The sequence below is a fragment of the Haemorhous mexicanus genome, chromosome 16 (genome assembly GCF_027477595.1).
Source record: "Haemorhous mexicanus isolate bHaeMex1 chromosome 16, bHaeMex1.pri, whole genome shotgun sequence".
In the NCBI taxonomy this organism is placed as follows: domain Eukaryota; kingdom Metazoa; phylum Chordata; class Aves; order Passeriformes; family Fringillidae; genus Haemorhous; species Haemorhous mexicanus.
This window is the reverse complement of record NC_082356.1, coordinates 10,360,144-10,382,361: the sequence shown is the minus strand read 5'-3', so window position 1 is coordinate 10,382,361 and position 22,218 is coordinate 10,360,144. Positions and strand designations below refer to the sequence as shown.

At 55.0% G+C, this 22,218-nt stretch overlaps 2 protein-coding genes across 2 annotated transcripts; both read right to left on the bottom strand.

Moving 5' to 3' along the window:
- Positions 1-13,316: 13,316 nt before the first annotated feature.
- On the bottom strand, positions 13,317-17,759 carry LOC132334647 (serine/threonine-protein kinase pim-1-like). The gene is made up of 6 exons (XM_059860743.1): positions 17,746-17,759; positions 15,266-15,923; positions 15,099-15,149; positions 14,528-14,894; positions 13,709-13,885; positions 13,317-13,460 (listed from the first exon to the last, which is right to left on the bottom strand). Exons 1-6 carry the CDS (start codon positions 17,757-17,759, stop codon positions 13,354-13,356), a joined length of 1,374 nt encoding a protein of 457 aa, XP_059716726.1. The 3' UTR covers positions 13,317-13,353.
- Positions 17,760-20,856: 3,097 nt separating this feature from the next.
- LOC132334646 (olfactory receptor 14A16-like) lies at positions 20,857-21,803 on the bottom strand. The gene has a single exon (XM_059860742.1). The coding sequence runs from the start codon at positions 21,787-21,789 to the stop codon at positions 20,857-20,859; it is 933 nt and encodes a 310-aa protein (XP_059716725.1). The 5' UTR covers positions 21,790-21,803.
- Positions 21,804-22,218: the final 415 nt, after the last annotated feature.

Here is a 22,218-nt window from a genome sequence, read left to right as displayed (position 1 = left end):
TAAAAGGAAAAATAATTGAGGTGTCATTTCTTAATTGGACAGTTTATCCTTCAAAGACCTTGTAGAGGGAGAGATGGGGCTCCATTTTTACCTTGTTAGCAAAGTGCTGCAGAACTCACAGCTTGTGAGACTGTTGTATAGACAAGAGCTAATGAACACCTGAGTCCAAACAAGAAACACTGTCTTGTGATTTAATCCCGACCTTGGCAGAGAAGAAGCAAAAGAACTGACTGTTCCCCCACGGAATCTCATGGAACCAGGTGTCCACTGTTTCACAGTGCAGCCTCAGAGAGTGGGGAGACCATTGTGACACAATGGAATATCCTGAAATCAAGGCTGTGTTGTGGCAAACCTGGGCTTTATGAAAACAAGGACACCGCTGGGATGCAATGGAATTTCAAGGAACCAAGGGTCAATTGTCAACACATCAGCTTCTCAGGAAACCAAGGAAAAAAACCACTGTGACACACAGTGGGCCTCATGGGACCCAGGAGACCATGGTGACACCGTGGAACCTCATGGAACCAAGTCTGAATTGTGGCAGGACCCAGGAGACCATGGTGACACCGTGGAATCTCTTGGAACCAAGTGTCCAGAGTTTCATGGCTCAGCCCCATGGAGTGCTGGAGACCATGGTGTCCCAGTGGGAACACAGGGAACAAAGGCTCCACTGTGACACAACAGGGCCTCATGGAATGCAAGAGATCATCCTGATGGAATGGAAACTCATGGAACCAAGGGCCCACTCTTTGGCTGCGTGGCCCCATGGAATGCTGGAGACCATTGTGGCACCATGGAATGAATGGCACAAAGGCTCCACTGGGACCCAGCAGGGCCTCATGGAACCAAGGACACCGCTGGGATGCAATGGAATCTCATGGAACCAAGGTCCAGTTGTGACAAAGCTGGGCCTCATGAAACCAAGGACACCCCGTGATGCAATGGAATCTCATGGATCCAAGGATCAATTGCCAACACATCAGGTTCTCATGAGACCAAGCAGAACATTGTGACACAGGGCAATCTCATGGAAGCAAGGCTCTGCTTTGACCAAGTGGGGCCTCATGGGACACAGGTGCCATGTTGTGTCACCATGGACACTTGCTTCCTCCAAGGCTGGAGATGTCCCAGTGGCACTGGGCTTCCATGAGGCCATGCTTTGTCACAATGGAGCCTTGGTTCCATGAGATTCCATTGTCCCACAGTGGTCTCCTGGGTGCCATGAGGCCTGCCTTTGTCCCAGTGGAACCTTGCTTGCAGGAGCCTTAGCAATGTCCCAGGGGCACAGGGGTTCCATGAGACCCTGCCGTGTCCCAAGGGGCCCTTGGCTCCATCAGGTTCCATTGTGTCACAGAGCTCTCCTGGGTCCCATGAGGCCTTGGTCTGCCACAGGGGTGTCTTGTTCCTACTGGGCCTGACAATGTCCCAGTGGCACCTGTGTCCATGAGGCCCCACTTGGTCAAAGCAGAGCCTTGGGTTAAAAACTGACCCTTGTTTCCTTGAGATTCCATTTGTGAAAAACACGTTCACCCTCCTGTGAAAATGTAAAAAGTTTAATAAAGGACAATGGGAGACCAGGACAATGGAGCAAAGGTTATTATGGCCGGGTGCATCTTGGCACTCAGCCAGGAGCACCCTGTTCCCTTCGGGGATCCCCCTGGAATACCTTTTCCCTTACACCAGCCTGTTGCATATTCATAGACCCTCATGCATATCCATAAACTACTTCACATATTCCAGGAACTGTTCTACATGGCCCCTCCTTGGGTCTGCCTTTTCAGAGCATGTGTGTTTCTTGGCTGTGGTTTTGGCTCCTTCTCTTTATCACCTCCAGTTTTTGGGCCTTGGTCCACTCTGCCTTCAGATGGGGAGTGCTGATAGTTGGCAGATCTGTGCAGGTGTCCTCATCCTGTGTGCATTGGATGTTATCCCATCCCAGCAGGCATTTTAACACAAGCATGTTTCTCTCAGCTATTTCACTACCATGTCTAAGCTCAATTAACAACAGAAATAAAAACTGTATCTTTAGAACAAAGTTACTTTAACATCACACAAAGAAAATCCATTTTAATATTTGCAAAAAGCCAATATTATAATATGTATCTATAACAGGGTGAAGGAGCCCTGGCCCAGGCTCTGGCCCTGGGGGACACGGGGACACTGCCGGGGGGTCCCTGTCCCCCTGTCCCACCCCCATGGCCCCGGCCCCCCGTCCCCGTGTCAGGCTCTGGGGTCGATCTCGTGGAACATCCTCTGGGGGAGGCTGCGGGGCCGGGGGCGGGGGGACCCGGGGGGACAGGGGACCCTGCTGGGCACGAGCAGGGTTGGACTGCTCTGGGGGGGCTGTGAGGGGGGACAGGGCAGAGTGACCTCACACAGCCCCTGTGATGTCACACAGCCCCCTGTGATGTCATACAGCCCCTTTGATGTCACAGAGCCCCTGGGATGTCACACAGCACCTGTGATGTCACACAGCACCTGTGATGTCACACAGCCATCTGTGATGTCACACAGCCCCTGTGATGTCACACAGCCCCTCTGTTATGTCACACAGTCTCCATATGATGGCATTCAGCTGCTATGTGATGTCACAGACCAGCTTTGTGATGTCACAGCCAGCCTGTGATGTCACAGCCTTGTCTGTGATGTCACAGCCTTCTCTGTGACATCACACAGCTGCTCTGTGATATCATACCCTATGTCACAACCCACATTCTGATGTCACAGAACCACCATCTATGATGTCACTGCTAACTCTGTGATGTCACAACACCATCAGTGATGTCACACAGCCCACTCTGTGATGTCACACAGGCCCTTTCTGACATCCCAGCTGCTCTGTGCCTCTATGACACAGCCACAGAGGTGTTGCTGTGACACAGCCCCCTCAGGGACATCCCACAGCCCCTGCCAGTGCTGAGCCCCTGTGAGCTCTGTCTGTGCCCTGCTCGTGTCCCTGAGGTGCCCTGGCAGTGCCCCAGCCCTGCTGGGCTGTGCCCAGGAGCTGCTCCTGCCCAGAGCTGTCTCTCTGCAGCGCTGCCCTTGCCAGGAGCTGCCTCTGGGCCAGGAGCCCAGCCCAGCTCAGCAGCACAGACACAGCACAAGGACTTTAGTGACCCTCTGGGGCTTTGTGCTCAGGCCCTGAACATCAGTCCTTGAGAGGGAGCTGAAGAGACCTCTCCAGAATTCCAAGTCAGAATCCAACTCCAAAGTTTCTTGGACTTTTAATGGGTCCCACTGAGGGACATGACTGAGAAAGTGTCCCCAGGCCCCAGGCAGAGCAGAGAACTGGAGGCACTGATGGCAGCTGGGGACAAAGAGAAGCCAAGTCTTGGTGCCCTGGGGCACAGCAGGGTCTGTGCCACCAAGGGCTGGGAGGAGACACCTTGTCCTGAGGCACTGGGGCCTCCTGGCACAGCCCCAGCCAAGCTGGGCACTGTCAGCCCCTTGTCCTGCCCTCAGCATCCCCCCCTAGCCCACATCCCAGTGGCCTCAAGGATCTGCTGGAAGGAGTCCCTGGGGAGCCTTGCTCAGCAATGGCCCTGGGGGCTCCTGAATGCTCCCAGGGACTGCAGGGTTTTCAAAGGACTTTGGGTTTGGTTTTTGCCTGGGAGTCTCTGAGAGGTTTGAGCAATCATGGCCTCCAATTATCTGCTGTAATTAGTCCCTGGAGAGGCTTTGTCTGTAACAACACTCAGTGGGGGTCATTAATGCTTCAAGGTACTTCAGTTCTTTCAAGGTACTTGGTGTTTCCCTTTGGATACAGACTGTGTGAGGGGTTTGTGCAATCATGGCCCCAATTATCTGCTTTAATGAGTCCCTGGAGAGATTTGTACTGACACTCAGTGGGGCTCATTAATGCTTTGAGACACTCAAGGTGTTTAAGGTACTTTGGATTTTCCTTCACACACTGAGTCTCTGAGAGGTTTTTGTGCCATCCTGGCCACCAATTCTCTCCTCCAAGGAGCCCATGAGGAGTCTGTGTTGGAGAGGGACCTCAGTGGGACCCATTCATGCCTTGAGACCCTTTGGATGTTTCCTCTGTCTTGAACTCCTGGAAAAGTTTGTGCAATCTCCTTCCAGGCCCTGAGGTTCCAGGGCTCAGCTCCAAATGCACAGTGAGGCTCATTAGGATCAAACAAGTCCTGACAAACCATGGCTCTGCCTTGATTTCCCTCTGCTCTAGTGCAGTTCATGAGGAGGGTTTCCTTTGACAGTTATGGAGAAATAGTTCAAAGAGCTTCTAGGAAATATGGATTCCTATTTTAAAGAGTGTCTTTTATGGCTGTTCTTATTACACAAGAGGTGATTGCAGCAATCAGGGACTGATATTGATGCAGGAATTGTCCTAAGGAGGTCTGGCCTGCTCAGAGAAGCTGTGCCTTGAGGTCTGAGCCAGCGTGGACAACCTTGCTCCACATTCCCCAAGCCCATCGTGTCTCTCCTCACTCACCTGGGACCTGCTTTGCTTGGAGAACTGGCTGCACACAGCCAAAGAGGAATTTTCCTTCCTTTATTTTTGAAGCAATCTAAAACTCCTGAGTTTCCCCATTGCAAACAGACATCCTCCTCAAGTGTAGGCCAAGTCCAAGGTGCCACCAAGAGCACTCCAGACCTGCCCTGGGCCAGCTGAGAGGGTGGATCATCATCCCAACATGCAGTGGGCCATTGCAAGGGACTGTTGCCATGGACACTGCAGTGACCCCACTGCTGGGTTTGGGTGCCATGGACACCCCATCAGTTCAGGTTTCCTTGGAAACCAGCCCAAGGAGCCATTTCTGCAGCCAGGTTCCATGGCCACGTGCCTGCAGAGCTGTTGCTGCCCTTGGCTGCCATGGCAGCCCTCAGGACAAAGCGGTGCCAGGGCTGTTCCAGGTACAATTGCAGCAACACTCCTTGGTGCCACCAGGTGCTATGGCAACAGCCATGGGGACCCGTTCCTTAGTTTGGTGCCATGGCAACCAATGCCCAGACCCGTTGTGGTGGTTGGTGGCCATGGAAACCTGCCCTGGGCCCCTTGCTCGGGGCTGGTGTCACTGCCCAGAGCCAGAGGGGATCCCTGGCTGGGGGCTTGTGCCATGGCCACCTGCCCTGTGCCGCGCTGGCCGCTCAGGCACCAGGAACCAGCAGCCAACGCCACTGCCAGGGCCAAAGGCCAGGTCAGCCAGACAGAAAGGGGCAGTGCTGGGCACTGTTTCCATGGCAGCCGTCCCTGGGGGTGACACCTGGCTCACCTGTGCTGGCAGTTGCCATGGAAAGCCCTGGCAGGGACTGAGGGCACAGACACTGGCACTGAGGCACTGCTGGGCCGGGTGCTGAGCACAGGGCTGAGCACGCAGAGATGGTTTTGTTCTTGCTGAGCTGCAGCAGAGCCAAGGCCTGTCCTGCCCCTGGTCCAGCCACGCTGGGGAGGGGCTGGGGCTGCGGGGCAGCTGGGCAGGGGACACAGCCAGGACAGGGGACCCCAACTGAGCCCGGGGATACCCCAGACCATAGGACATCATGCTCAGTGTATGAAGGGGGGGAACAAGGAGGAGGGGGGTAATTTTGGAGGGAGGGATTTTGCCTTGCCAGGGAACACTTAGGCAAGAGGGGGCCCTGTTTCACCAGTGGGCAGGGTCACTACCAAAGACACAGACACCAACTTAAGGAATTGTGTCATTTATATCATGCACAGCTGCAAAGAATTACAAAAGGATAAGCTCAGCAAAGCACATCATTGTTAGCAAAGAATTACAAAAGAAGCTCAGCAATCCATCCAGTCATTACTACCAAAGATTGCCTGCAGTGATTACAGAATGATCCATCAGCAGTTCCCCTCAGGCTCTACCATCACCCAGATCCACACATCAGCTGGGGAAGCCAAGGGCTGCAGAGCCACTCCCAGACACTGGGAATTCCTGCAGGTGCCTCCACCTCTGCAGGCAAGGAGGCTCCAAGCCTGCTGGGAGAGGGCACAGCTTTTACTCTGTTAAACACACAAGCTGACATCACTGCTACTCTGGGAACATCTGGTTTCATTCTCCTCATTGCTTTCTCCCAAAGCCTGGCCAGGGCTCAAGGAGGAACCAGGGGAGTTGGCTTTGATCCTTCAGCCCAAACAAGGCCAGGTGGGGCCTGCTCTGGTTTCTAAATACAGAAAGATAAATCCATGTTTTATCAAGGAACACATACACAGATCATGTTGGTAATAATGCTTCCTTAAGGAGTGGATACAAATCTAACATTTGGTTGGAAGGTTCATCTAGAGGTGAACTTTGCCTCAGGGCCTGTTCAGGCCTTGGTACTTTGATCAGCCCTCAGACCTACAATGAACTAAAACCCTCAACAATTCTTTCAATAACACAGTTTAGATTTCCATATTAGGCATAAAGGCACCTCCTCTTCTGCTTCAATTAAGTGCTATTGCACATTTCAGCATGATCAGTTGCTACTTCTTCTAATAATCCATTCAGTTTATTCATGGAAACTCCACAGGACAGGGCAGCACACATGGGGCACAGGATGAACCAGAATCTTTTGCTTGCTGAAATCCAGGGCACTCCTTGGGGGGAAAATGTTCCCTGGGCCCCAACTCTTCCTTGTGGTTGTTGCTGAAGGACCCGAAATGGTGGCCCTGCAGCCAAGAGTGGTGTGACACTGACACCGAGCAGCTCCAGCACCCCGAGTTCTACTGACACTGGCAGGGATGGAAAAGCACAGAAATCCTCTCACACTGGGGCCTCTAGAACTAGAACAGGGTTGGGTTTCTCCTGGAGGGAAATCTTAGGGAATCCTGTCCAAGTGATCCTTGTATTCCTGTGTTTTCTTTAACTGTCCCTTCACTGACAGTGACAGTCAGAGCCCAGGGACAGAGTTCTGGCCACCCCACAGGGTGGGCCCTCCAAGGGAACCCCATCCCTCCCTCCCAACTCCAGCTGAGAACATCCCCAGCAATTGGTGACATGCACTGCTTTGGCTACCCTGACCTTCACATTTTCATAACTAATCATTCCATTTTGATCACTCACCCCTTGGTGAAACACTAGAGGTGTTTGTGCAGACAAAGATTCTGGCTGACCATCAAGGTACAACTTACAGACATCAGTAGTACTTTAGTGACACAGTTCTTCATTCTTTTTTCTCAGTCTCATTCAAGTTGGGAACAATAATTCTGTTGTCCATGGAGCTGGTGCCTTTTTAATTCCAGAATAATGCCCCGAGGCCCTTTGCTGTTCAGCTTTTCCATGTTGTCTGTGCCTAACAAGGCTTGGGGGGGCCCTTTCCCCTCTGGCTGGAAGGGGGCCGGGTCCCAGTCCCTGAGGGGCACCCAGGCTCCCGGATGGAATTCCTCTGGAAGTCCCTCAGGGTCACAGCAGCCTGCACATGGAGCCCCGTGGATCAGAGCATTTTCCAAGGGGGCCCTTGGGGCAAACAGGGAGATTTGCTCTGGCAGGATGTGTAAAACAATATCCTGTCAGATCTGCTGGGTCTCACACAGAACACTTGGCTGCAGGGACACATTCCCATTGCTCCTGCCCAGGTTTCAGGACTCAGAGTTGTCTTTCCTAGGAGCTGTTCCTTCAGCTGCCTTGGGAGGGCCTTTTGGCCTCCACACCCACACTCTGGCTCCATTATTAGGGCTGCTGGATCCAAACCCTTTATCTCCACAAATGGTGGTGATTGGAGGTGGAGCTCCTTTTTTCACAACTTTTCTTAAAATTGCAATTTCAATAATTGTGCTACCCTGTCATGGGGTTGAATAATCCAAACTTGTTCACTATTGTTTAACAGAATTACTGCAATTTCTCCTTGATATTCTGCATCAATTCCTCCTGCCATGACATGAACACTTTGCAAGGCCAAGCTCCAAGTGAGCAGTTACCAAAGCAAAGTGTCCTGGAGGAATCTGAATTCCTGTTTCAGTATTGATAGCTCTCATTTGCTTTGAATTTATCCCAATTAATTCCAGTGCATGAAGGCCCAGCCCTGCAGCCTCTGGGCTGGCCCTGCCAGGGGCCATCCCAGCCAGAGCAATTTCCCAGGCAGTCCAAGTCTCACTGCCCATGGCTGTATTTGCAAATTGGGGGCAGCCCTGCACAGCCAGGGGGTTTCCATTTCCCCAGTGGGCCATTGTTAAGGGCATGGAGCACATCTGGGAGATGGGTTCTCCATGGGCACAGGTTCCCATCTCCTCATTCTTTCAACTGCTCTTTTCACAACCCCTTCACCCGTTCAACCAATCCTGCAGCTTGTGGATGGTCTGGTACATAAAAAACCCTGCAGGCTTAACCATTGTATTTTTCACAGGAACAGACAAAGCACTCTGCATCACAGTATCAGCAAACCCTGTAAAAATAGCCAATTTCATCCCTTCCTCCTTTTTTCATTGAATACAATCTCACAAAGTTGACCACTGACATTAGGGTCCTGGCCAATCCTGTTCTGTAGGGAATTTAGTGTTACATCCCTGAGAAGCCAAAGCTACCAAATTAGTAATGTCAGCACTATTTCACATTATTATTCTTTTATATGTAGATATTCATATTGGTATAGATATAGATAGATATAGACATACATATAAAAATATAAAAAATATATAAAGGTCCTATTATACTATAAATACATATATAATTATTTATTATATTAATATTTCACTTGCACAAATGCATCTGATCTCAAGATTAAAACCTTCTTTTCTTGCTCCATGTGGGAGCATTCCAACAATAATTGTTCCTTCTGAAGGTGATATTTCCAATGAACTCTTAACAAATTCATCTTTGTCTGCCCAAACCCACAAGTTCTTTTCCTTTTCCATATATAATTTTTGGATGCATTTGAAGACATCCAGGGGTGCAGCTTCTTTTCACTAACTGCCCCACTGCTCACACGGTGCCCCGACCTCAGCCCACTCCAGAGCCAGGGAACTCCAGGAAGGGCTTCCCATCTGGGAATTTCTGATGGGACTGATTCCTCACATTTACATTGAACAAGTGACATTTTGTTGTCATCTGGCCAGACTGTGCCAGTTCTGTTTTACCAGTGGGCCAGAGGACAAGGACAGCACCAAGGACACAGACTCCAGCTGAAGGAATCAGTGTCATTTCCTGCAGCTCAAAGCAGCAAAGAATCACAAAAGGAGCAGCTCAGCAATGCACCCAATCTTCCCCACCAAAGATTGCCTGCAGTCATTAACAAAGATCCAGCAGCATTTACCCCCAGCCTTTTCCATCCCCCAGATCCACAGAGCAGCTGGGGGAAGCTGTCACAGCCCAGGGCTGCAGAGCCACTCCTGGGCACTGGGAATTCCTGCAGGTGCCTCCAGCCACAGGTGAGGCTCCAACCCCGCTGGGAGAGGGCCCAGCTCTGACAGTGCTGGATGAACAAACTGACAGCACTTCCAGTGGGGGAACATCTGGTTTCATGCTCCTCTTGGCTCCCTCCCAAAGCCTGGCCAGGGCCCCAGGAGGAACCAAGGGAGGTGACTTTGGTCCTTCAGCCCCAAACAAGGCCAGATGTCAGATTTCATGGCCTTGTCTGGCTTCTAAACACAGAAAGGTCAATGCATGTTTCACTGAGGAGTGCCTACATCTATCACAGTGCTAATGACCATGCATATTTCATTAGGGAGCAGATACAAAGATAACCTTTGGGTGGAAGGTTCATCCAGAGGCACCTTTGGCTCAGGGCCTGCTGTCCAGGCCTCACTCAGGGCTGTTGTCCAGGCCTTGGCACTTCAGGGACGTGGTTTAGTGCTGGGCTTGGCACTGCTGGGTGACCGACTGCACTGGTGAGCTCAGAGGTCTTTTCCAAGTGAAAGGATTCTGGGATTCCATGGTTATATCCACTGCATTCAGCTGGGGCTATTTTAGCAGCATGACTTTGCTCAGAAAGTTCCCTCTTGCCCAGCTCCTGTGGCCTGAGGCTTCAGCTCCTTCAGCTCCTGGTGCTGAGCTGCTCATGCTGAACGAGACGACTCGGAGAGACAAACACAGTCCATCCAATTCCTTCTGGGACACTGAGAGGGGAGGCTGTGGAAACAGGAGCATTGTTTGCTGTGGCCTCCTCTCTGCCCTTCACGCCTTTCAGCGCTCTGAACCAGCCAAGAGCTTTCTCCAAGAGTGCAATGGAGCAGCTGTTCCTGCTCCTGGGTCTGGCTCTCTCCAGTCTCTGACCTCGCCTGGTTCTGTCCCTCTTGCTGTGCCCTCTGTTCCCCCAGGGCTCACTGGCTGCTGCCCAGGACTGTGGGACTGGCACAGATCCAGTGCTCCAGACCCTCCTTTCTGTGCCCTTGGAGCTGCCTGGGCACAGCAGCCTTTTCCATCTGGAAGCTCCCCATGGACAGGGAGTCCCCAGCTCCATTCCTTGCACAATCTCCAGGAGCCCAGGGCTGCCATCTCAAGTCCCTGCTGGCACTGGGGGCTCCCAGGTGCCTCAGGCTGCTGTGACACCGCTGCACACGGGAGGGAAGAGGGGCAGGGGCTGTGCTGAAAGTCAGCTCCATCTGCTGCTGCTGCTGCTGCTGCTGCTGTGGGGTCATTTGTGCAGCCCTGGCCCAGAGTCAGGGATCAGATCCAGGCCCTGCTGCTGCTCCCTCGGGATCAGCCCCACTTTGGCTGTTGCTGTCAGGGCCAGCAGAAGCCCTGGCTGGAGCTGCAGGTGCTGACAGTGCCCCAAACCCCGGGGCTGGAGGGGTCCCTGGGCTGGGGCTGGCAGGGAGCTGCCCCTTGTTCTCCCTCTGCCCCAAGCAAAGCTGGGCCAGGCACAAGTGGGGCAGCACAGCCAGCAGGGAGCCTGCCAGTCTCTTCCAGCCCTGTCTGCTCAGAGTTTGGCCCTTGGAGCCTCAGGTGGCCAAAGGCAGCTGCTGCTGGTCCCTCTGGGTGTGCCCGTGTTCAGCAGTGCTGCTCCATCAGTCTGTGCCCAGCAACGGGGAAAAGCCTCAGCCCTGCAGGGCCAGGAGCTGCTGGGCTCTGCCTGAGCAGCTCAGCCAGCAGGAAGGGAGCTGCTCCACACGGGAACCAGGAGCAAAGGACATTCCTTTTGTAGGGCATGTTTTCTATTGAAAGAGAAAAAAAAGAAAAAGAAAAAAAACTTGATAAATTGTAAAAGATAAGAATAAAATCAACGGTTAGTGAAAAAACATAACAGAATGTTAGTGAAAAAAACAAAACATAAATGCAAAGTTACATTCTTTGAATTAAGAGGTAAATGATCTTTTTAAAAAGAGAACTTAGTTATTTACATTGTAAATGGGCTGATGGCATGGATCCATCTTACTGACCTCAGCAGCCTTTTAAAAGATTTTGGGCTTAGTTTCCAACACTGGTATTTGAAATTGTGCTCAAAGCAAGAGGAAATTGTTTTGTGCCCTTCTAGCTCCAAGCAGGACTGGGAATTGAAGCCCCATCAATCCCCAAATCCTTTAGAAGATGACCTTCCTCCTCACCCTGGTAATGAGCTGCACATTCCCTTTGAAACTGTCAGGGATTTCTTAAAGACACCAAATCCCACTTACGGCTTCTTGCTCTGGCTGGGAAGTGCAGAAGGGCAATTCTCCATCCATCAGCTCCAGCCTGCACTGCCTCAGGAACACGGCCCACTCGCCAGCTTTGGCCCACTCGTGGCATCTCTAGAGGAAAAAAGTGCAATTGCACAATTCCAGCCAATAAAGAAGGAAGAATGGGACATACAAAACACCCTGTGGAGACCCAGGCATTTAGATGGGACTGTGGAGAGTCTGGGTCCTTGCCAATTGGATGTGTGTCCCCAGCTGCAATCTCTGGGCCTGCAGGAGAGTCTCACTCACCTGCCAAAGCAGAAAGCTCAGGCGCTGTGCTCAGAACGGGCTCGTCTGATGCAAAGCTGTCAGAGCAATGAGAGGGCAGAGCCAGCCCAGCTGGGCCCAGGGCTGAGCCCAGCAGAGCCCTGGCAGAGCCCAGAGCAGCCTCAGCACCCGCAGAGCCCGGCTGCAAGGAGAGAAAGCAGAAACTGCCCGTCAGCTGAGGGCTCCTGTCCCCTTGTGCCAAGGCCTGCGGTGCCCAGACCATGCTGGCTGTGCCCAGAGCTGTGCCCAGAGCTGCCCATCCCTGCTGCCTTTGGAACAGAGCAGGAGGGCAGGACATGTGCCCAGCCTGCAGCCAGCCATGGCACATCCAGCCCTCAGCAGCTGCCCAGAGCAGGATGCTCCTGTGCTCGCTGCCATCTCCCAAAAGCTCTGATCCCACCCTGCCAAGCAGACAGGGACCCACCCCACGCCATCCACGGCTGGAAGAAAAGCTGCTCCCAAACCATGTCCTCAGCCTTCCCCAAGGGCACGGCACATCCACGCTACAGCTGCTCCCAAGCACTTCCCATCCAGTCTGGACCACCCAGAATGCTTGCTCTGGAAAAAGAAACAACACATTATGGAAAAGAGATTAGAGACAAAAAGGGAAAAACTCTTATCTCTGTCAAAGGCTGAGGAAGGCCCAACCCCTACATGCTAGGGAAGAACCCAGCCTTGGGGAGGGAAGCCCACACTTTCTCTCTTCCCCCCTGCACTGCCCCCCAAAATCACAGGGATCCCAAAGCAAACAAGAGCAGTGGAGCAGCCCAAGCCCTTCCTTGCCTGCAAAGCAAAGCAGCTGGGCACAGCTTCTGGAGTCCCACCTCTGCTCCCACCATGGGGTTTGTTTGTGTCGGGCTGGCTGCCCCAGCCCCAGCCCAGGCCACGGTGGGTACTGGGGCTGTTGGCAGGGCCAGGAGCCCACTCCCATTTTGTACCCACCCCAGCCCATCCCCCCAGCCCTGCCAAAAAGCAGCTGGGCAGCCGACTGAAGAATGAGTTGCATCTGCCCCAGCAAAGGGGGAACCTTTGCTTCCCTGCCAGGCTGGGCAATGCCCGAATCTGGGAGCATTTCCCCAGCTCTGGACTCATCTGCAAATACCCTGTGGACTCTGGCTTTGAAGAAGGTGCCAGAATCAAAGTCCATCACCCTCAGCCACTGGTGGCCAGGTTGAGAAGAGCTTATCATCCTTGATGTCATCCTCACTGTCTCCAGCAGCAGCAGCAGCAACATCCCCACCTGGTACAGCTTCTCCAGGGGCTCCTTCTCCTTGCCTGCAGTGAGACCAGGCTCTCAGGGCTCTGCCCAGGGCCCCAGCTGTCAGGGAACCAGGACAAGCAAAACCAGCCTGGATGGTGGCCACCAGTGCTGGGCAGGGCAGCTCAGCTCCAGCAAAAGGGCTGCGTGTTCCCATCCCATGACCCCTGGGCAGTGACACAGGCAGCACAAAAAGGTCTGGGCTCCTTTGCTTCTGATTGCCACAGTGTGTGTGGAGCTGGAACTTACCAGGGCCCTGGATCAAAGTGTGCCTGTGGCTCTCTCCCTTCTTCTATGGCAGAGGAATATCCTGCACCCAAGGATCACAGAACAGGTCTTCTAATGTGGGTCTGTCCAAGAAGTGCACAGATAAACACCACCTGATCAGATCTTTGCACTCTGGGGAGAGAAAGCAGAAACTGCCGCTCAGCTGGAGAAGGCTCCTGTCTGCTTTGCCCCACTATTCCCATGCCCAGGCCATTCTGGATGTGCTCAGAGCTGGGCCTCAACTTTCCCATCAATTCCCTGTTCTGGAGAAGAGCAGGACACGTGCCCCCTCCTCAGCAGCTGCCAGAGCGGGATGCTCACGAGCCCGCTGCTGGCTCCCAGCACTGGTATTCCCCCCATGCCCAGAGAAGAGGATTCACCTTGAGAGAGCCCTTGTGGCAGTGAGAGCTGGCCCCAGCAGATGTTCCAGCCCCTCCTGAAAGGGTGCTCCCCGCAGACCATCTGGTGCAGCAGGATGCCCAGGGACCAGATCGTTGCTGCCCTGCCGTGGTACCAGCCATAGTGGTTCCATTCTGGGGGGCTGTATGACGGTGTTCCTATGGAATACAGATGGAGTTCAGCAGGGGGATGCTGCTGCTCCCACAGCCTGGCCCCAGCATCCCTGGGTGTGCAGGGGCTGCATCAGTGGCACACAGGGTGACCACTGCCCTCTCGCCAGCACCTGGGACTTGTGCACAAACTCAGGGTTGCAAAATAAGCCACTGGTGTTGGAAGAGGGCAGGCCTGGCTAGGCCTGACCATGACATGCAAAGGGAAAACCCCTCCGTGCTGGGGAAAAAACATTCCCTTATCCTCCCTGCTTGCATTGCTCCTAAAATATTATGAATCCAAGGCAAACAGGGCGAGTGGAGCAGTCCAAGCCCTTCCTCTTGCCTGCACAGCAAACTGGCTGGGGCACAGGTTCTGGCCACCCCTCTCTGCTACCCCCACCCACGGGGGTTTTTGTCGGGCTGGCTGCCCCAGCCCAGCCCCTGTCCTGGGCAGAGTGGCTGGAAAAGGCTGCCAGCAGGGCTGGAAGATGGCTCCCCACCCAGCCCCCCTCCAAAGCAACTCAGCTGAAGACTCAGTCCCCTGACTGGCAGCAAAAGGGAGAATCCCCTCTGCCACAGCCAGCTTGGCCTGGGAGATGCTGGGCCATGAGATGCCAGCACCAGGAGCACACCCCTGTGGAGGCTCACCTGCAAAGTGCATGTAGGCTGTGTCTTGCAGGTAGGTGCCACAGCCAAAGTCAATCAGTTTGGCCTGCCCGGTGGCCAGGTCAACCAGGATGTTCTCTGGTTTGATGTCGCGGTGCAGGACCCCGCAGCTGGTGCAGTGCCGCGCGGCCTCCAGCACCTGGCGGAACAGCTCCCGCGCCACCTCCTCGGACAGGAACCGCCGTGCCCGAATGAAATCCCGCAGGTCCTGACACCGCTCTGGCCGCTCCAGCACCATCACAATTTTGTTGGGGAGCTCGAGCCACTCCAGCAGCTGCACCACACCAGGAAAGCCGGTGGACACCTTGTCCAGCAGCACGATCTCCAGCGGTGCGCTGGTGCCGTCGGGCTGCGGGAGGAGCACGATGCCGTCAGTGGGAGCCGATGCCGTGCCAGGCCTGGGGAAGCCCTCACCCAGCCCGGGATGCTCTGCGTCCTGTGCTGGCCCCACGCCCGCTCCCCCTCGAGACGTCCTGGAGGCTTCCACCCTGCCGGGCCTCGGCTCATCCCCGCCCGGCAGCCCCGGCTTCTGCCGCTGGCTCCGCTCACTCACCAGCTCGCCCCAGTACCGGACACGGTTTCGTGGCACCCTTTTGATGGCCACCTGCAAGCCAAGGGGAAGAGCGGGCTGAGCTCGCCGCCCGCCCTGCCCAGGCACAGCCCCATCCTCCTCCTCCTCCGCCCCCTCCTCCTGCGCCCGCCGCCGGCCCCGCCGCTCACCGGGGCGCCGTCCGAGAGCCGCGTGGCCGCGAAGACGCTGCCGAAGCCGCCGCGCCCCAGCAGCGAACCCAGCCGGTACCGCTCCTGCAGGGCCTCCTGCGCCTTCCCTGCGGGCGGGACGCGGCTGTCAGCGCTCGGCCCGGGGCCAGCTACGGCCCCCGAGCGCCCCTCACCCGCCCCGGGCCGGCCATCCCCGGGCGTTCGCTCTTGGGAACGCGACACGGGAGGCTCGGGGCCGGCGGCCGCGCTGCCGAGCGGCGGAGCTCGGGCCGGGGAAGCCGCAGCGGAGGCGGCGGGAGCGGCCGCGCCGCGTGTGTCCTCCGCGGGCCCCGGGAGGAGCTGGGGCCGGGGTCGGGGTCGGGGATGGACCATGCGTCGGGCCCGGCGTCGGGGCCGGGGCCGGGCTCGGGCCAGGCGGAGACAAAGGGCGGCGATGCCGCCCGAGCCCCAGGCACTGATGCCCGCCCAGCAGCGCCACCGCCAGTACGGCCAGAGCCGGGCGGAGGCGAGACTGCGGCGGGACGCCCGGGGACGGGGACGGGGACGGGGACGGGAACGGGGCAGCCCCGGCCGGGGCCGGGGGCGGGCTGGGGGCATGGCCGGGCCCGGCAAGGGGAGAGAGGGAGGCGGGGAGAGGAGAGGAACGCCGGGAAACGGGCTCCGAGAGAGGGGTGCCCGAGAGCGGGAAAGGGAGAGAAAGAAAAAGAGAAAGATAAAGAGAAAAAGAATAGAGAGGCTTCTCTGTTTTTTTGCTGCCGCTGCTACTGCCGCCGCTGTCGCTGCCGCCGCTGCAACTGAAGCCCCGGGGCCGTTCGTCCCCGTGTCCTTTCCCCGCTCGCCCCACGAGCCCCACGGCCGAGCCCCGCGCGCCCCGGGGACAGCCCCTTCGTCTGTCTGAACACGGGAACTTTGCTGTGTTGAGCCCAGATGCAGAGCCCTGACTCCTGCATGCTGGCAGAGCAATCCCCTCGCTTGCTGCTGGGCATTGTCCTTGCTGAGGGTCAAACACTGTTGGGACACCTTCCCTTGGTGTAGGATTCTTACCTGACCCCAGCACTGCTCTTCCATCTCCAGTGTTGCTTTCCAGTAAAAACAGAGCAAGGAAAAGTGTGTGTGGCTCATGGTATTTTAAAGTGCCTAAAACTTGCTAAGTCACCAGTCTTGTAGGTGAGGTGCATCTACAATTACTGGGATGGAGAAGTAGTGCAACATGGAGAAGGGGAGCATAGAAATAAATAGAGGAAAATGTCCTGGATTGTGTCTTCTGTTTTCATGTCACTTCTGGAAAGCTGTTTCAGTTTTCCAGGAATCTTCTCCTGTCTGTTCTTTTCAAGAACCTCTTGTGGAGAACAAGGTTGAACTTCTGCAGCCACCAGCTGCCGCTTCTCTTGGCTTTCCACACTGCACTGTGTGTGCAGCACCAGATCTTGATGTTGCTGGAGCCAGAACCTGGAAATTTCCAAATTTTGTCTTTCTGTGCCAGAAAATCACTGGACTTGGGCTGTGGCAGCACCAGGAAGTTTTCAGATCTGGGCGCTGGCACTGCCAGCAAACACCAGATCTGGGACGTGTCGCTGCCAGTGGCAGAAATCTGCTGGATTTGGGCTCTGCTGGCACTGGGAAATTTCCAAATCGGGGCACTGGTGCAGCAAACACAAGATGTGGGAGGTCCCAGAGCCAGTTGCAGGAAGTTGCCGGGTTTTGGATTTCTGTACCAGCAAATTGCTGCACTTGGGCTGTGCCAGAATAAGGAAATTTCTAGATCTGGGCACTGGCAGTGCCAGCAAACATCCCATTCCAGGCTCCAGGCTCCAGGAAGGACTGGATCTGGACCCTTTCCTTCCTTCTTTCCTTCCTTCCTTCCTGGAGTCCTGCTGGCAGCAAACACCAGATTGGGCAGTGCTGGCAAGGGGAAATTGCCAGGTTTCAGCTTTCTTTGCCAGCAAATTGCTGGACGTGGGCAGTGTTGGAACAGGGAAATTTCCAGATCTGGGAACTGGTGGTGCCAGCAAACACCAGTGAAATCTTCTGGTCCTTGTCCAGACCCTTGACCAGTGGTTGCCCTGAGAACCAGCTCTGGCCCTTTACAGAGAGAGACTGCTTTCATCTGGGTGTCTGGAAACAGAACTTTAATGAAGGCAAACACAACAAACAGGACGGCGTGCACAGTTCAGAGAGCGAAGCAGAAAAAAGCCTGGGTCCAGGGTCTAGCAGGGATATTTATACATTTATTTATGGGGAGGGGTTAAGGTGGGATCTGAGGGAAGGATCCAAGAGGAAGGAACAATTAAGAATATTATAATTTTTGCAGTAAAAAGTAACCAATGGTAGCAAAGAGAACTCAGAACTTTCTAGTTACAGTCTATATAACTGAACAAGAGGATTATGGGCAGGAGCTCCTGCTGACCCTAACTAAAGAGGGTTTTCCCACGGCCTTAACCAAGGCCTCCTTCTTCTTTTAAACCAGCCCAAACACACACCAGGTCTGGGCCATGACAGGTTTTTGCTTTCTTTGCCAGAAAATTGCTGCATTTGGGTTGTGCTGGCACTGGGAAATTGCCAGATCTGGGCACTGGCAGTGCCAACGCACACCAGATCTGGGCGGGGATTGTGCCGCCACTGGGAAATTGCCAAATGTTACCTTTCTGTGCCAGCAAACTGCTGGAATTACACTGGACAGGCATCTGAAATATTCCTGATCGGGACACTAGCAGTGTCAGCAAACATGAGATCGGGTTGCTGTAGGTACCAGGTATTTGCTTGGTTTTGGCTTTCTGCGCCAGCAAATTGCTGCACTTGAGCTGTGCTGGCACCCAGAAATCTCTGGATTTGGGCACTGGCAGTGCTGGGAAACCCCAGATCTGGGCAGTGGCAGTCCTGGCACCAGGAAATTGCTGTGTTTTATCTTTCTTTTCCAAAAACTTGCTGCACTTGGGCTGTGCTGGAACCTGGAAATATCCGGATCTGGGCACAGGCAGTGGCAGCCAACACCAGATCTGGGCGGTGCTGGTGGCTGCACCAGGAAGCTGCAAGGTTTTGGCTTTCTTTGCCAGAAAATTGCTGCATTTGGGTTGTTCCAGCACTGGGAAATTGCCAGATCTGGGTACTGGCAGTGCCAACTAATAGCAGATCTGGGCAGTGCCGGTGCTGACACCAGAAAATTGCCGGGTTTTGGCTTTCTGTGCCAGCAACCTGCTGGACTTGGGCTGTGCTGCCACTGGGAAACAGCTGGATCTGAGCACTGGCGGTGCCAGCAAACACCAGATCTGGGTGGGGCCAGACCCAGTAATGCTAGACATGAATTTGTAGAGAATTTTTAAGGTTTGACAGAAGGTTTATATAGTATGTCTACAAGGAGGTTTACAAGAAGGTTTATATAGTACGTACAAGTACCAGGAATTCAGATTCCTGTGCCAGCACGTTGCTGCAATTGGGCTGTGCCAGAATAGGGAAATATCCAGATCTGGGAACTGGCAGTGCCAGCAAACAGCACATTTCAGGAAGGACTGGATCTGGACCCTCTTCCTCTTTTCCTTCCTTCCTTCCTCCCTTCCTCCCTCCCACTCTACAGGCTGGGGACAGAGTGGCTGGACAGCAGCCAGGCAGAAAGGGACCTGCAGGGACTGATGGGCAGCAGGCTGGACATGAGGCAGCAGTGTGTCCAGGTGGCCAAGAAGGCCAATGGCTCCTGGCCTGGCTCAGGAATGGTGTGGCCAGCAGGAGCAGGGCAGTGATTCTTCCCCTGTGCTCAGCACTGCTTGGGCAGCGCCTTGAGTGCTGTGTCCAGTTCTGGCCCCCAATTTAGGAAGGACATGGAGGGGCTGGAGCGTGTCCAGAGAAGGGCAACAAGGCTGGGGAGGAGTCTGGAGCACAAGTCCTATTCAGAGTGGCTGAGGGAGCTGGGGTTGTTTATCCTGGAGAAGAGGAGGCTCAGGGGGGACAAGGTTGTGTCAGGGCACAGGCTGGACTTCGTGATCTCCAGGGTCTTTTCCAACCTTGCTGATTCTGGGATTCTCTGAAACCACCCTTGGAGCAGTTGCAGGATGAGCTCTGGGCCTCCTCTTCAGAAGCTCCAGCAGCCCAGGTCCCTCAGCTTCTCCTGCCAGCCCCAAAGCCCATCCTGTCAGTCCTGCAGAGCCTCTGCAGCTCCTCCTCATTGCCCAGAACAGGGAGCCCCAGAGCCAGACACAGCAGCCCAGATGTGTCCCCCTGGCCTGTGGTGCCTCTGGCAAGGGAGCAGCAGGAGGCACTGCAGGAGCCTGCAGACAATTCCTGCAGCACTTGTAGGATGATCCTGCTCCCCAAGGGACGTTCCCATGGTGCCAAGTCAGGAACTGCAATGGGGAGTGGGGCCAGAGAGGGAAGGGCAAACAGGGATGGGCTGTTTGCAGGGGAGGGAACAGCGGTGGGCAATGAGAAGAAATTTGTAGCAGGAAGAGTAAGGAAAGCAAAGGTGAAGCCAAGGAAATGTTCAGGGCAGTTTGGGGGTGGCTGCCAGGCAGCCCTGGCTCTGAGCAACAGCATCTGCAGTGGGACAGGACACTCCCAGCTGATGGGAACAAACTTTCTGGCTGACTGCAGAAGCCAGGACAAAGCTGAGGGGTTTCTCTGGTGTCCCCCAGCCCTTGCTGGCCCCAGGGGCTGATGGCATTTGTGCTCCCTCAGGTTCATGTCCCCACACCAACACCATGGGGGTGCTCCCCCCTGCTCTGTGCAATGCAAACAGGGGCTCCAGTGCTGCCGTGTCTGTGCCTGCAAGGATGGGGCACCTGTGTGAGCTGGGGGAGAGGCCAGGGCTGCAGAGGGGGGATGTTGTTGGCAGCTCCATGAGGACGCTCTGGGATGCTGCCCTGGGCTGTCCAGCACATTGGGGATGGATCAGCCCCTGCTCTGCTGCTCCTTCCCATCTCCCCCAGGGCCCTTGCAGAGCACCAGCCATGCTGTTTGCCCCCAGCCTGCCCACGGCCACCCTGGGGCTGCTCACGGGGGTTTTCTGTGCTCAGCATTGGCCTGGCCGTGTTCTTGAGAGAGCCTGGGCAAGGAGCCTGGAGCCCCCAGGGCCTGGCCTGAGGTGTCAGCGCTGCCCCAGCAGTGCCCATGGCCTGTCCCTGCTGCAGCCCTGGCACTGCCACCCCCAGGGCTGTGCCCGGCCCCGAGAGCACTCAGGCCCTACAGCAACACCAGGGCCACCAGGGCAGCGGGGCAGGGCCACGGGAGCAGCACTGGCAACACCAAGTGCTGCTGCTGCTGGGCACAGCTGCTGGGCCAGCACTGATCTGCCCCCAGCTCTGCACACAGACATTGCTGCTGCAGCTCCAGAGAAGGCAACACATGGGCATCTCTGCAGAAAACTCTGCTGGAAGATTCTTTAGTTCCTTTAAAGCCACTGAGAGCACAGCCCCAAATTGACACAGCCTGTGGCCACAGGGAAGGTGGAGAGAAACAAAATGAATAATGGCACAAACAATGACTTTTCCTTGTGGATAGTATGAAAAAACTAAAACAAAGAAAAAGAATCTCCAAAGTGAAACCAACAAGAAGTATCAAAGACGACTTGTATTACAAGCAAGTGGCAGAAATTGGCCAGCAGTTTAATGTTTCCAAAACCATCCAGTCATCAGTGTCCACACTGCAGCCTTGAGCTCCTGGTTCCTCAGGCTGTAAATGAGGGGATTCAGGGCTGGAGGCACCACCGAGTACAGAACTGAGAGGGCCAGATCCAGGGATGGAGAGGACATGGAGGAGGGCTTCAGGTGAGCAAATGTGCCAGTGCTGAGGAACAGGGAGACCACGGCCAGGTGAGGGAGGCAGGTGGAAAAGGCTTTGTGCCGTCCCTGCTCTGAGGGGATCCTCAGCACAGCCCTGAAGATCTGCACATAGGAGAAAACAATGAACGCAAAACAACTGAGTCCTAAACAGGCACTAACTGCAATGAGTCCCAGTTCCCTGAGTTGTGATTTGGAGCAGGAGAGCTTGAGGATCGGGGGGATTTCACAGAAGAACTGGCCCAGGACATTGCCATGGCACAGGGGCAGGGAAAATGTATTGGCTGTGAGCAGCAGAGCATTGAGAAAGGCACTGGCCCAGGCAGCTGCTGCCATGTGGGCACAAGCTCTGCTGCCCAGGAGGGTCCCGTGGTGCAGGGGTTTGCAGATGGACACGTAGCGGTCGTAGCACATGATGGTCAGGAGGAAATACTCTGCTGAGATAAAGAAATACAAAAGAAGGACCTGAGCAGCACATCCTGAGTAGGAGATGTTCCTGGTGTCCCAGAGGGAATTGTGCATGGCTTTGGGGACAGTGGTGCAGATGGAGCCCAGGTCAGTGAGGGCCAGGTCGAGCAGGAAGAAGAACATGGGCGTGTGCAGGTGGTGGCCGCAGGCTACGGCGCTGATGATGAGGCCGTTGCCCAGGAGGGCAGCCAGGGAGATGCCCAGCAAGAGGCAGAAGTGCAGGAGCTGCAGCTGCCGCGTGTCTGCCAGTGCCAGCAGGAGGAAGTGGCTGATGGAGCTGCTGTTGGACATTTGCAGTGCCTTTGCATGGGGATCTGTAAGAAAAGTAATCAGGAAATAGTTCTGTTTGGTGAGGACTTTAAATATCCCAGCACATCCTGGGGACAACTTTACCCCCACTGCCTGCCCAGGGCTCTTCTGCCTGGAGCTGTCCCTGCCAGCAGCTGCTTCCCTGTGCCCAGGGCTGGGCCCTGCCACTGCTGCCAGAGCCCAGCACAGCACTGGGGGCTCAGCTCTGCCCTGCAGACCCCTCCCAGCTCTGGCACTGCCCAGGGGCAGCTCTGGCTCTGCAGGCTCTGATGGCAACATCAGAGCATACCTGAGGAGGCTGGAAAAGCAACACTGATGCTGCCTCTAAGGGGCCCTGTGCTGATTTCTGTCACTGCCTCATTTATTCAGATCTGTAATTTTTTTTTTTTTTTCAACCTCAACTGAAAGAGA